This window comes from Ooceraea biroi, chromosome 2 (genome assembly GCF_003672135.1).
Source record: "Ooceraea biroi isolate clonal line C1 chromosome 2, Obir_v5.4, whole genome shotgun sequence".
Taxonomy (NCBI): Eukaryota; Metazoa; Arthropoda; class Insecta; order Hymenoptera; family Formicidae; genus Ooceraea; species Ooceraea biroi.
The window spans coordinates 902394-917442 of record NC_039507.1 but is presented as its reverse complement, the minus strand read 5'-3'; the positions used below and the strand labels follow the sequence as shown (position 1 = coordinate 917442).

General features: G+C 41.3%; 2 protein-coding genes across 2 annotated transcripts; one reads left to right on the top strand and one right to left on the bottom strand.

Annotated features, from left to right (window-relative positions):
- Positions 1 to 10: 10 nt before the first annotated feature.
- LOC105287905 (CUE domain-containing protein 2) lies at positions 11 to 5012 on the top strand. Its single transcript, XM_011353771.3, has 5 exons — positions 11 to 307; positions 931 to 1020; positions 1109 to 1448; positions 1535 to 1708; positions 1889 to 5012. Exons 2-5 carry the CDS (start codon positions 932 to 934, stop codon positions 2147 to 2149), a joined length of 864 nt encoding a protein of 287 aa, XP_011352073.1. The 5' UTR covers positions 11 to 307; position 931; the 3' UTR covers positions 2150 to 5012.
- A 505-nt stretch (positions 5013 to 5517) lies between these two features.
- LOC105287904 (chromatin-remodeling complex ATPase chain Iswi) lies at positions 5518 to 10088 on the bottom strand. The gene has a single exon (XM_011353770.3). The coding sequence runs from the start codon at positions 9865 to 9867 to the stop codon at positions 6841 to 6843; it is 3027 nt and encodes a 1008-aa protein (XP_011352072.1). The 5' UTR covers positions 9868 to 10088; the 3' UTR covers positions 5518 to 6840.
- Between the last annotated feature and the right edge of the window lie 4961 nt (positions 10089 to 15049).

Below are 15049 nucleotides of genomic sequence, written 5' to 3'. Positions count from 1 at the left end.
TCAACTATCAACAAACGTATCCACGAATATCTAATTTTTAATATTAAAATACCTCTATCTTTTTATTTCTCTAATCATATTTCCGTATACAAATGTATGTACGCGCCAAATAGTAAAATATCGACGATAGATTGGCGCACGACTCGATAAGCGGCGCTAGTGTCGCGCATCCACCACCCCTCTCCTCATCGAGCTGTCAAATCGACGAACGTTGTTTGTACACGAGATATATCTCGAGGGGGGGTTTAGCGTCGCTCGCGATCCGACGGACCCGATTTCGAGGAGGTAGACAGGGTTTCAGCGTCAGGTTCGTACCGGCGTTGTGCGTTCTCGCCGAGGTGGATGCTGCCGTCTCGTCCAAGGGTGATGCGACGGTTCTCTCGCTCGTGAAACGACCGGCGCTGCCTGCATCGCTGATGATCACCTGCCCTGTCCTCTGCCACCGTTGCTTACCTTTCCTCGGGTTTACCTGCCTCGCACGTACGACCGGGCGGGCGGTCTCGCGGTGGTCGGTCAAACGCGATCCGCTCCGATACCGCGTACGAGAAGGCGTCGTCGCGACGCGAGCACTCTCTCTCGCTCTCGCAGGGCACGCAAGGGCCGCGAGCGAGGGACCTGCTGCCCTCTTGTTTCCCTTAACCTATATTAAAGGATCAATGACTGTACACTGACCGTCGTACGCGCGCCGAGGAACAGTCGTAGCTGCCTAGCTGTCGGTAGTGTTCGTCGTGTCGCGCAGTGTCGACGAGAGATGCGCCTCACCGCCGACCACGCTCTCCGACAGACTCGCTCGCGCGAATAATCGTTACCTGTGACGAAGCGGTTTCCCCTCTCGAACGATATTGGCGAGTCTGGACGTTGCCGATATACTCGTCGAATTTCCTAGCGTTTCGCCGACGGATCAAAGGACTAACGATTTAACGGTTGCAGGATGAGTCGTACGATGGACGAAAAAGAGGAATTGGTGAAGAAGGCCTTATTTAGTTTCGTTAGGAAGCAGGTGCCCACTGCTCAATTGAGGTACGAGCCCGTGTCTCGTGTGACAAACGAGTTGACAATGTTCGATGGATACGTTTCGCCCGCTCCTACATCAACAATCTTGTTTCAGCTTAATAGACGACATTGTACTCAGTTACGTAGTGAGTATGGTGGAAGAAAGCGCGCTGGAGGAAAATCTGGACGTGGATGGGTTATGCGAGATGGTGTCCGCTTGCTTACCCGAGTTCTCCACCATCGAGAAGGAGGCTGTGTCAAAGTGGTTACTCGACGTGGAGAGTAAATTGAAGCAAGGGAGTAAGGAGAACGAGAATTGCCAGTCTCACAGCGATCCGCTGAATCACATTAGCCTGACTGCTTTGCTGCCAGCTGGCACGCAGAGAATGCGCGTTCATCACCTCTCGGAAACGAGCGACGCCGGTAGCGATTCTAGCGGGGAATACTTCTCGGAAGTAAGAGAAGAAGTTTGCAACGACATTCAGCATTCTCTCAGACATTCTTCATTCACCATTCGTTCCTTTGTTCCGTGGCGTTTCAGGAATCCTCTTGGCCGCAAATGGCTCTGCTGCAAGAGATGTTTCCAGCTGCGAGCCCTGCTGAAGCAAGACACTGTTTAGCGGTGGCCGGCGGTGACATAGCAAAAGCCGCGCAACTCGCGCTACACCGTCAAGAAGCCGGTCAGAGTATCGTTAGCAACCTTACGTTTTTAACGGTAAGAATTTTACGGACTTTGATTATTTAGTTGCAAAAGGCACAGATTTTTATCGAGTTGTCTCGAGTTAATAATTCACGACATACGTACAGATAGCACATATGCCAAACACACACACACACACATACACGTATGTTGATTCGATATGAATATGTGGTATGATTATCTTGATTTTTCCAGCCGAATGCTCGTAACAAGGCGAGAGTGAACGACGAAGAATTAAAATCGCGCATCATAGCGCGATATAGTTACGTCGACAGGGATGATGATTGCCGCGAGCATCGTCCGGTCGCGCCAAAAACGGAGCCGAAGAAGCTCGTGCGATACCTCGACAATAAGATTGTAAGTGTGAAGGGTGAACGTTACACGGAAGTGCGAAGGGGCGGCGAGGATGAGGACGGCAACGAAGGTGGCAGAAAGAGAGGTCATTGCCGTCCGTAACAAGTCCCTCTGCCTCCACCCCCCGATCCACCCCCTTGGAGGCACTTGATTTTCGATTGGACCTTTACCGTAGATCTTTTCCATCTTACTTATATAGAAATATAGGCGATTCGAGTATCTCGAATTCGAATTCGGGCGTCGTTGCATTTCTTAGCGCGTTTCATTTTTCACGTAATGCAGCTTTTCCAATTCTCTTGGAATCTCTTTCGCGTAGCGATTTAACTTGCCGTCATGTGTATGTATTCACTTGTATACATGGTTACGTCAATTTTGTACGAGTTACTCGTTCGATTTCATTCGCGGCACGAGTCGTGCAACAAACATCTCATTTCTCTATGTAGATTATACTTTCGATTGAGCGTGCAATGGCCGTTGAATAAATATTCACATAGTTTGACACGTGAAACTATACCAGTGCATTAGCATTAACCGTTAACATTAGCACCAATCGACAGGCACATTCGTTAAAGATACGCCGGGAACGATTTATTTTAACGCGTATGACAAATTCATTCTTACTTATTTACGACTCTCTCGGCAATCGAATGTTCTTTCGTAAAGTATTTATCGGATTCGTTATTAATTTTAAGACTCGGGCGATTATGGGGGAGATGCATATCTGATTTAGAAAGGACGATTATTTATGACTTGTTATTGTATAAGACAAATTTTCGACATAAACATGTGTTATTACTCCTAATAAGCTGGCTATTGTAAACTCGGCATTTGACTTAATATCCATTCCTCTTATTTTACTTTGATAATAGTCAATCATGTTATTATATTTGTCAAGTTTATTTATTTTATACGGATATGTGTGTATGTGTATGTGTACGCGCGCGCGCGTGTGTGTGAGAATACTCCAATTTGTACAGGGTGATCTATTGGGACATCTGAGTTGAGCTCTACCTAGATTTGGAGACATACAAATTTATACGGATATAGCTTGTATGATTCTAAGAAACAAGTATGATACACAGAAAATTTTTTTAATTTTTCAACTATTGACTATTATTGTTATTTTGTCGTTGATACAGCTATTTTTGAAATTTTTCTTTGCCAACATAATTTTATTTTTTCTCTTTTTTATAATAAGAAAGTTCTCACACGTGTATATCTCGTAGCTGGTACTAAGAGAGATGTACAGTGTTATATTCTATCTAATTTATATAAAAAAAATATATATATATATGTTAGAATGTTAGAGGAACATTTATAATCATTTAAGTTGCGTTCTATGCGTGTTGGCATATTCAAGTCTAGAAAGATCATTAAAAGGTGTTCCGTGTTTCTCGTGATCCACTCTGTACATACTAGTACTAAATAGAATTATTTAATTGCATTATTACTTTGTAAATGAAAACGTGGTTTTAATATCTCCTTTGTATACTTTTAATATCGAGCGCTTTTACTTGTATCATAGGAATTTCGCGAGAAAATTATCGTCTCTTATTTTATGCCCGCATTAATAACGGTGTGATTACTGATTAGTGAGTGAGAAGAGATTTATGAAAATATACCTGAAATATATTTAGTCAAATAGCAGCATTATCACGTAGCACACTGATTCCTTTTTCAATTGCACTATAGCGAAATGTACTATATATTAGATGATAAAAAAATTAATGCAAAATTTTTATTCGTACGTTTATTCAGGAATTCAGAGAAATAATCGTTCGGCAATTTAGTAAGTCAATATTATCTCGTTAGTGACGTATGGTGTCAGAGACATCATTGCCGCAAACATAGAAAAATGTACGAACAACCTATGGAATAATCAAAATCGGACAAACATAAATTGTAAAAACAATCTGGCAGAGGTACAGCGGCTAAAACTATAATACATGTGTGTCAAATGAAAACATACAAATAGTTACTGCAAAATAATTACGAAATTGTAGACTTCGAATAATATAGTATACGTATGTAGGAGTGAACGCGAAGATACTCTTTAGGCAGGATGAAGAGTCTGCTTAGAATCGCGCCATACACCAGTATTATTATCCTTATCGCTGCTCTATCACAGATTTTAAACAGTAGCGCAAACGTAATGATTAAAGCGTTAGAAAATTCTGTATAAAACAATGTAAACTTATCTCGACTTGTCTCAATACTCGATATACCTTGATGATGTATGCGTAGAGAACTAAAATCACGATTACCTTTTAAGCGGCGAAACGTGATTCAGATCAAAATGTTCATTCGCGTTCCGTTTTCTTTTGAACAACAAAGTCCTTGACATTACAATTGTCAACTAAATTGTCAAATAAATCGGCATGAAAGGAGGAACGTTTGTAACGTAATCTGTACGTACAATAACTTATTTGATGATTATTGATCTGAAAATTTAGAATTATCTTTTTATTTTAGACTTCCATCGCGCGTACGCAATTGCCGACGTTTCTGCAACAGCTGAATTTTCACTTCGTAAACGTATGAATGTAACACGATACAAATACGATGTATATCTTATTGTGGGCCGATTCTTGCCATAGATACGAATCATATTATTATTGATAATTGTGTATTCCTTGTCGATATCTATTTGCTGAAAACTAAATGTATTCCATTGCCGATGAATCTTATATCAACACTATTCCTATAGATTTTAGAATTAATTCGATACAATTGTCGAAGGGATATAACGAAAAAGAAAAAAGATATAAGATATCAATGAGAAAAACGACAAGCAAATTACTTTAGTTTGGAATAAATTCTTCGCATGCTCTGTAGCATATGAATAAGCTCACTTTGACTATTGATTTCTCACTCGGTAGATGTGAACTAAGTTGTGTGAAAATAAGATGTAACGGTTGTAATTCTATAATTGTACTTGCCCTTTTAATATACTCTAATCACACGCATTATGCCTAGATGACGATTCAAAATGTTGACAACATGGATTCTTTCCCTTTATCAATCAGTTAGCGTTTCTGTTTCTTTTTGTGATTTTTTGGGTTTGGAAGGGAAGACAGCGAATCAGCGAAACAGGCAATGTGGAAAATATGTAAAGTAGGATATAATATCCTGTGGCGGTGTAGAACTTTACGGGACCTTAGGAACGGTTAAAAAAGATCGAAATTAATATCGGAACGTTTCATTTTCGACTTGTACAATTACAAAACCACAACATACGTCACGTATTTTTCAATCTGTATTTATGCAAGAAAGAGAAATTTCGCATTTGGTCATTTTTAGATATATTTGACCCATCATTTTTCTGCATAACTTGTTAACGAAAACAATATAAATGTTTCAACCTAGTTGCTACAGTTTATTCATTCTTAAAGACCTGAATACGTCTCTGAATATTGATCCTAGTGTCGCGTCGTTCTCATTTATCCAATAAATATAACACAAATGTTTGATATTAAAGGTTTTAGTTTTCTTTAGTTCTGCACATACACATTTTGCACAATACATTCTCGCACTTATAAATCAAGTATCAGAGCATTATGCTTACTGCTGAGCCTATAATAGATATGATGTATTTTTAACAATTGGCCAATATTTTATATAAATTTAACGCAAATTTCCACACAATTGTGAATGCGATCGAACTGAAATGGATAATAAATATCTCGTGAGAAGCAGCGATAATACATGGCAACTGAAATAAAATATTTCTTATGTTCGTGATAATATGATATTTATTTATTATGAAGTTTCTCCGAATTGAATACGAATTGTAGAACCTTCACCATTTTATTTTATGCACGTACGCATGTGTAAGTTCAAATGTAAAATTGATTTGTGTGTATGTATGTGTATATATGTCGCTTTTTAAGACAGAAATAATAGATTTTCATACATAATAATAAGTTGCAACGTTACACATGAACGATGAAACTGCAATCTCGTATTTCATTTGGGAATGATCCACGTATTTGAAAGAATGCTAGAATGGATCAGCGCATACCAATATTACGTCATATGTCAATAATACTTTGAATCTTTTCGATCATTATAATGTCACGGCAGCACGTAATACGTAGATATAATGTAAGTATATCAATGATACTATGAGCTAGTGCGTAGATTTGAATGATAATTATAGGAGTTAACACGAGTTGATTTGCTTGATGTATGTAAAGAATAATATCGAGTCCTGAAGTTCGTCAAAATGAGATGAGAGAGAACTTCATTAATAAAACAACTTAAGTTTTGAAATTCAAAGAAATAAATAGCATGCTTCCTCTTTTTTCACATTCAGCTATCCGTCGATATGGTAAGTATAGACGGAAAATACTCGCAATAATACGAACTTTGCTGTTACATTAGGAGATAACCACGCAGTAACTATGTGTATTATCGAGAATTCCGTGACGCTGAGATCTCTAGTTTGGAACTTATGCCCACGCATTTACATCTCTGTTTACATCTCAAAAGTTATGATAAATTATCTAAATTTCCTTTTCCTAAAACGCAATGTTCAGTGAAACCTGACGAGAGGTCTAAAAAGCCGTTGTTTAAAAATGTATTTTATTACAATGAAATATGAAGTGCGGTGGGCGTGAAATCATGGAACACGTTAAAAAGACTGCTGTGAAAAATGGCGAATCTGTAATAAATGTAGAAAAAGCGCCTTTGTGGATATCCGTGGTCCATATTTCAGTCGTACATCGCGTATAGAGGCATAAAGACAGTTCTAAGAGTCCAGACAGAAACACGTTTTTAACACACTCGACAATCTATTTTTTCTTTTTTCGTGGCTTGTCCTGTGGCGCTGGCAAATTTTCTTGTTTCCGCTTTGAGGCCGGTTTCGTCCCTATGCTACCGCCTTTCTTTTTCCTCTCTTGTCTGTCGCGTTCCTCCAGCTCTTGATTCTCCCGTTCTATCAATGTTATCAAAGTGTTGCAACGACGTTGCAGCTCCAGCGCGGTGCGCGACTTGACGAACCAATCGAAGCGGAATTGCGGCGCCGATCTCACGGTAGCCCGTAGCTCCTCGTACACATTCTCCTTGTCGAATCCGAGCTTGTGCAGCATACAGACGAGAAATCTGTCTTCCTCCTCGGTATAATTCTTACCCTTGTTCGTGCCGTAGGATATCCTCAGCTGATGGAAAGGCGCGCGATATCTGGCCATTTTCGCGTCCAGAGCCTTCTTGATACCGGCGCGCCTTTGTATTTTCGCCTCACCGCGTTCGATCTGCGCCATGACGCGATCTATATCCTGGAGCTCATGGCAACGTTCCCAGAAAACGGCCGAATATTCCATGACTTCCTCCGGCGTTTTTCCCTCCACCTCTTTCGCGATGTTCTCGATGTCGTCGCGGCCGTACTTTTCATTCGCCTTGATGAACTGATTAAAGTCACGTTTGGTCCAGTTGGTGAAACCCTGTAGAAGCAACTTCTCCTTTTCGGCGATCTCCTCGTCCGTGAGCGGCTGAGCGTCGTCGATCTTACGCTGCTCCTCCTTTTGAATTCGCGCGGCGTCTGATCCCATTTCGGGATTCTTCGGCACTTTGTAGCCGACCGTCTGCCTGAAATAGTAGATCTCCTGATCCAGTAGCTCGAAAAGTCGCGGTGGGAAGAACTGGAAATCTTGAACTATAGGCTGTTTTGGTGGTCGCGGTGCTTTCGGCGCCTTCGGCTCCGACACTCTCAACGCTTCTCTGAAATACGCGTCGACAGCATAGTTCGCTTTACGCTCGCGTTTCGGCGGCTCGATCCAGTTACCTATCCCTAAGATCTTCTGTTTCTCACGATAATCCTCGCCCTCGAATTGATACACCGAATCTGTCGGTGCGTCCACGGTAAAGTTGCGCAACGATGACTCGCCGAGACTCTCGAGTTTCTGTTTCATCTCTTCCGTTTTGGCTTCGCCCTTCTGCAATATCGTATCTATGTCCTCGTCGGTGATGGCGCTGTCCTTGGACGCAAACACCTCGTTCGCGCCGTGTCTGATCATGTTCAGCATCTCGTCCTTGTTCAACGCGGTCTGCTTGGCGTCCACCAATCGTCCCTGTTGAATAACAAGCTTGTCTAAGCGCAACTTTACCTCAGCACGTTCGACAATCTTCTCCTCCACCGTGTTCTCCGTGATGAATCTGAAGACTCGCACTTGCTTCTGTTGACCTATACGATGCGCGCGGTCCATCGCCTGTAGATCCATCTGCGGATTCCAATCAGAATCGTAAATGATGACCACGTCGGCGGTCGCGAGATTGATGCCCAGACCGCCCGCACGAGTCGACAACATAAAGATGAATTTCTCGCTGTCGGGCGCGTTGTACTCGTTGATCTGTCGTTGTCGGTCCTCATGAGCGGTATTACCATCCAGTCTACAATACTGGAAGCACCGCCAGTGGCAATAGTCTTCTAGAATATCCAACATCCTCGTCATCTGGCTGAATATCAAGACGCGAGATTCCTGCTGCTGCAATTTCGGCAACAACTTGTCGAGTATCACCATTTTACCACAGTTGTAGACCAGGTGCTCGTCAGTGGTGTACGGTGGTCCGGGTTCAGCTCCGTCGAACAGATACGGATGATTGCAGCACTTTCTCAATTGCATCAAGATGTTCTGCAGCCTCATTTTCTCAATTTTTCCAGCACCGTTCACGATATCTATGTCCTTCATCAATACCTTGGTGTACCACTCTCTCTGCATTTTACTCAGGCCGATGTACACTTTGATTTCTTTCTTGGGTTTGAGTCCCTTCTCTACCTCGGACTTTAAGCGCCTCAGAAGGAACGGCCTTAGAACCGCGTGCAATCTTTCAACCAATGAGTTGTCGCCCAGGAAGCTGTTTGTGTTGAACCAGGAATCGAAATCATCGGAACTGTTGAACACGTCTGGTAAAAGGAAATTCAGCAGGGACCACAGCTCGTGCAGATTATTTTGCAGCGGTGTGCCTGTCAATAGAAGCCGATTAGTCGTCTTAAATTCCCTGAGGATCTCTGACAGCTTGGATTTTTCGTTCTTTATTCTGTGAGCCTCGTCTATAACCATGTAACGCCAATTGAACTTCTTGAACACCGACTTCTCTTTGATGACCATCTCGTAGGACGTGACGCACACGTCCCATTCTCCAGGCATCATCACATCCCTGATGAAGGTATTTCTGGTCTCTGCATCTCCGATGAGGCAAACGGCCCGGAGGGTCGGGCACCACTTCTTGAACTCGTTCATCCAGTTGGCCAGCGTCGATTTCGGTACGATCACGATGTGTGGACCGGGAATGTTACGAAAGTGTTTCATATAGCCGAGCAGGGAAATGGTTTGCAGTGTCTTACCGAGACCCATCTCGTCCGCGAGGATGCCGTTTATCCCATGTTCGTACAGCGATATCATCCAGTTCAGACCGCGTATCTGGTAATCGCGCAACTCACCAGACTTGATATAATGCGGCGACGATTCGAAGCGGGTGGTCGGCGCGACGTTGGCGTTGCTCTCGGCCAGCAGCTCCTCGTCCTCCTCCTGCTCGGTCTTGCGATGCCTGTGATCACCCGGATCCAACTTGGGATTCTCCGCCGGCTGTTTCCTGGGCCTGCCAGCCTTGATCTTCAGGGGACTGCCCTTGTCTTTCTGGTTGTTTGTCATGAAGTGCGAAAATATCTCGGTCTGTTTAAGCAGGTAGTCGAATCGCTTGCTGCGATCCGTCTCGAGCTTCGTTTCGAAATCGCCGCCCCTCGACGACGAGGTCTCCGCCGAGGAGCCGTTCGAGTTGTCCCCGGTGTCGCCGGTGTCCGCATTCTCGTCCGGCTTGGACATTTTGTCTGTGACCCGTAGACACGTGCCACACAATTCTCTCCTGCGTCAAATCTTCACCGATCAACCGCGACGAGTGTTCGCGTTGAACACGCACTCAAAATGCACACTGCCGATGATAACCGTCTCGCTATCACGTCACAATCGCTGTCACTGCATCGAATACGATTGAATGCACTGCATCAAACACCGATGCGCATCGCCATATTGCATTGAACGATATCCCTCCAAAACTACTAGAGTCATTAGAGTTACTAGACGAATGTAGCCGGGAGTTTTAACCCAATGGCTGCACTTGTAATAACCAATCGCATTTCCGAACGTAACAGATGTTTCCGTATTGCTAGTGAACTATTTTTTCACTATAGCAATAGTAATTGCAGTTTCGAAAATTCTCTTTATTGCTTCATTGCTTGTGCAGAAGAAAAAATCCTTTTCCACAAATGCAGTATAGATAGAAAGAAAGTCCGCTCTACAGGACTTTATATTCAAAATGGAAAAAAGTTAGAAAAGACAAATGCAAGTCTTTAATTTTTTTCCATTTTGAATATAAAGTCCTGTAGAGTGGACTTTCTTTCTATCTATACTTCATTTGTGGAAAAGGATTTTTTATTCTGCACAAGCAATAAAGAGAATTTTCGAAACTGCAATTACCATCGCTATAGTGAAAAAATAGTTCACTAGCAACTCCAGCTTCCCCTTAGGTTAGGCACTTCGAGTCCGATGAATATTTAAAATTTAAATATTCATCGGACTCGAAATGAATATTTAAATTTTACATATTCATGTTTGTCATGTTTCTCTTTTTCTCTTTTCTTCTTTGTTGAGTGACTAGGGAACTTTTTCGCGATGGTGCTGCCATTTGCACAAAAAAATGCTTTTTATAAAAATTTCGCAATTTGTACGCACAAAATTGCGGCAGTCTACAATCGGGATAAAATAAAGGAATATAATAAAGCTTTTCGAAATGACTTTAGAAGCGTAATAAAAGAGAAAAGTATATGTGAAAATCTTGTACAAGCAACGGCATAAATGCCTTCCTTCGGTTATGAGTAACGGTCGGTAACGGCAGATGGCACGACTGTGATGTGGACGGAGGCGGCGCGGCGCACACAGGCGAATTCTTACAAATTCAAAACCTAAAATATAAAATTAAGGTGTTTTCGAAATCTAGTTTAATAAATAATGTATTGACTATCAAAGAATCATTTGCAGTTATGAACAAAAATTAACCATTGTTTTTAAAAAATGCCATTTTTAATCTGACGAGTTCGTAATTTTTGCAAAAATTAAAAACTAAGTTATTGTTTGTATTTTAATAACATTAAGAACTTATCGATTAAAATGATAAGAACGTGCTAATAACATAAGCATCGCCAGCGTAAACATAGTATGTATACATACTAATATATTTTTATGTATATATACTATATATTGTTAAAGCTAAATAATAAATAATAATAATATAAAATTTATTAAGAATATTTTTCAATATATCTATTTAATATATATAAGATATATATATATATATATTTAATATATGATATATGGAAAGTTATTCAAGAAATATGTTTGAGACTGTTTCGACGTTATTAAATCTTTGGTGGCCCTGAAAAGGACCGATTTTTTCCGGTAAAGAGGTCGATAGTGAATAGTCCGTCAGTCAGTAATCAGTCCAGTATCCGTCACGATCGATAACTTGATTGAGTTGATTAGGAATCGAATCAATCAAATTTGCGAGGAAGTCGGGTTGAAAGTTTCACTTGAAACCGAAATCTTCCCAGACTTCTCTCGCATGGGCGGCTAACGCTGCTGTCGTCCTCTCCCTTCTTGGTTCCCATCGTTGAACCATTTGTGCCCAAACATTTTCGATCAAATTTAGATCTGGCGAACGAGCAGGCCATTGGATCAAATGAATCTCCGGATGATTCCGAAACCATGCTTGTGTTTCCCGTGATGAATGGACACTAGAATTATCCTGCACTAATCGAATAACTGGCATGTCCTCTGCGGGGTAGATTTCACGTACTGACAAAAGAAATACTTCTTCCAGTATGCGAATGTACTGCGCAGAATTCATGCGTGTGGGAATGTCCACCAGCTCTCCGATTGTAGTGCCAAAAATCCAGCCCCACATTGCACAGGAAATCCTTCCACTTCTGTGGATAGGCACAACATGATTAGGATTCAACCGTTGATCACGTAATCGCCATACGTGAGGTTGACGGTCGGTACACGATACAAAGACCTTTTCATCGGTCCAGATCGTGGCCTCCCATTTCTCACGGCTTGTCGCCAAGCTGTCCAAAGCAAACGCGACACGTTGCTCCCGATGTTCAGGAGTCAACGGAATTTTGTGAGCTGGACGATAGCAGTGAAGTCCGGCTTCGTTTAGTCGTCGTCTTGCAGTCCTGTCCGATATGTCGACGTCCGCAGTCTGGATGGCTTCCGCAACTGTGCCAAAAGGCCGTTGTTGCATTGAAGCGACGAGATTTTCGTCTTCGTCCCGTGTCGTCCGTCGTGGTCGGCGATTATGCTTGCGATGATCATGCAATGCATGATCACCGCCTTCAGCATACCGCTGTATCCATGTGCGTACTGTCTTTGTGGAGCATGGAATATCAGCAGCAATATCTGCTACTGATCTTCCAGCTTGCCACTGTCCCACTATGCGACCTCTCACCTCGGGGCACAAATTTTTAAACATGACTTAACGCGCACCTGCAATAAGTCACAAGATAAAACGCATCGCCTCCCGCGAGTTGTATTTATACGATTTGCGGGAAGCGCTGCGGCTCATTTTCATATTGTGCATTGTTTTTCCGTGAAATCGTAACATTGGACTCGCTAATTAATCACCAATAGGAATTGAAGAATTTGTTATATGCATTTCATTGGTTCGCATCGACACACCCGGTTGGGTATATAAACGATGCACGAGTCCAGTGATGTTATAAACAAAACGTCTTCATCGAGAGAAGACGGAACTCTCCCTGCTTATTTCTTCTTTTCGAGGCTGCGTAAAGGTTGTTCTACATTAGTCGCAAGCGATTGACCACATGCACGTTAATCGCAAGTCGCACGAGTCTTATCCCAGCAAACACAAAGTAACAGGTAATATACATGTTAGTTATAATTTCCCACTCATTAATATAAATACAACATAACATACGTGTTATGTAACAATTACATTGTTGAGTGGGAAATTATAACTAACATGTATATTACCTGTTACTTTGTGTATGCTGGGATTATATCATATAGTTGCCATGATAACAAAGTTCGACGCTCAGGTTATTGCAAATCGCAGAGACGCAAATGTCAAATTTGACCAAACTTTGCGACTGCTGCTTGCGAGCAGTTTACGATCGGAAGTAGTGCAGCTTACGTTCATGCGATTGCTTGCTTGCGTCTAATGTAGAACGACCTTTACTCGCAAACAATGAGGCTGTCATCACTGTATGCGACTAACTCGCATTATCTGCAGTAATATATATTATTTTTCAGGGCTAAAAATCGGTCCTTTTCAGGGCCACCAAAGATTTAATAACGTCGAAACAGTCTCAAACATATTTCTTGAATAACTTTCCATATATCATATATTAAATATATATATATATATATATATATATATCTTATATATATTAAATAGATATATTGAAAAATATTCTTAATAAATTTTATATTATTATTATTTATTATTTAGCTTTAACAATATATAGTATATATACATAAAAATATATTAGTATGTATACATACTATGTTTACGCTGGCGATGCTTATGTTATTAGCACGTTCTTATCATTTTAATCGATAAGTTCTTAATGTTATTAAAATACAAACAATAACTTAGTTTTTAATTTTTGCAAAAATTACGAACTCGTCAGATTAAAAATGGCATTTTTTAAAAACAATGGTTAATTTTTGTTCATAACTGCAAATGATTCTTTGATAGTCAATACATTATTTATTAAACTAGATTTCGAAAACACCTTAATTTTATATTTTAGGTTTTGAATTTGTAAGAATTCGCCTGTGTGCGCCGCGCCGCCTCCGTCCACATCACAGTCGTGCCATCTGCCGTTACCGACCGTTACTCATAACCGAAGGAAGGCATTTATGCCGTTGCTTGTACCTACTTCTGCTCAAAATTTGTTCGCGCCGGTTTGGCTATCTGGGATATTAAGTATTTAGTGGTGGAGCAATTACATATGGCGGTAATACTTAAGGATAGTCTCTTTCTGACCGATTTCCTTGAAACTTTGTATAATTGTATATTTTGGTCCTAAAACACGATTGCGAAAAGGAAAATCGTCGCTCTGAAATAGAAAAAAAGTTACAACGTACTGAAAAGTGACAGTTTCGGGGTTAGGAAATCTGTCATACCGGCGGTCTACGGGCGTAGCGCACACTGACTGAGCATGCGCGGTGACGTCAAAGTGCACGAAATTAAATGCATGTGTATGTACAGTCATAGGCACAGAGGTTACGACACTTTTTTTTAACTGAGTTTATGAACACGAAATTCATCAAATTCAGGATGCGAATCACTGTGACGCGCGCCTACTCGATGACGATCATGAAGTTGTCAAATTTGCGTATACATGTGTAACACAGTTACATGTGCGCGTCACAGTGATTCGCATCCTGAATTTGATTGCGTGTTCATAAACTCAGGTAAAAAAAAAGTGTCGCAACCTCTGTGCCTATGACTGTACATACCTGCAATGCAAATTAGTGTTCAATTGCGCACCGTGCAGTTGGACACCGTTTATTTCGACACGGAAAGCATGGAAAAAGCGTTTTCCACCCACCACCCTGCGAGGGGGTGTGCGTGTGTGTGTGTGCGCGCGCGCAAATAAACTATGTCCACTTTCCGTGTACAGGTCTTATAAACGTTCTCACTTTAATATTAAAGTAAGAACGTTTATAAGACCTGGGGCTCGATTCTCTAACTCACTCGCAAGAGAAACGTATGCGCAAACTCAGAGTTACGAGCACTTGTATTTAGTTATTAATGTTAATGTATAAAAGATACGTATACGTATCTATTATACGTATCTAAATACGAACGACGGCATATTGTCTTAAAGAATACGAATTGGTGATTAGATGATAAACGTATGTGCATTTCAACCACTCGTAATAAGTTGCTCATACTCAAAGTTACGAGTGAGTTAGAGAA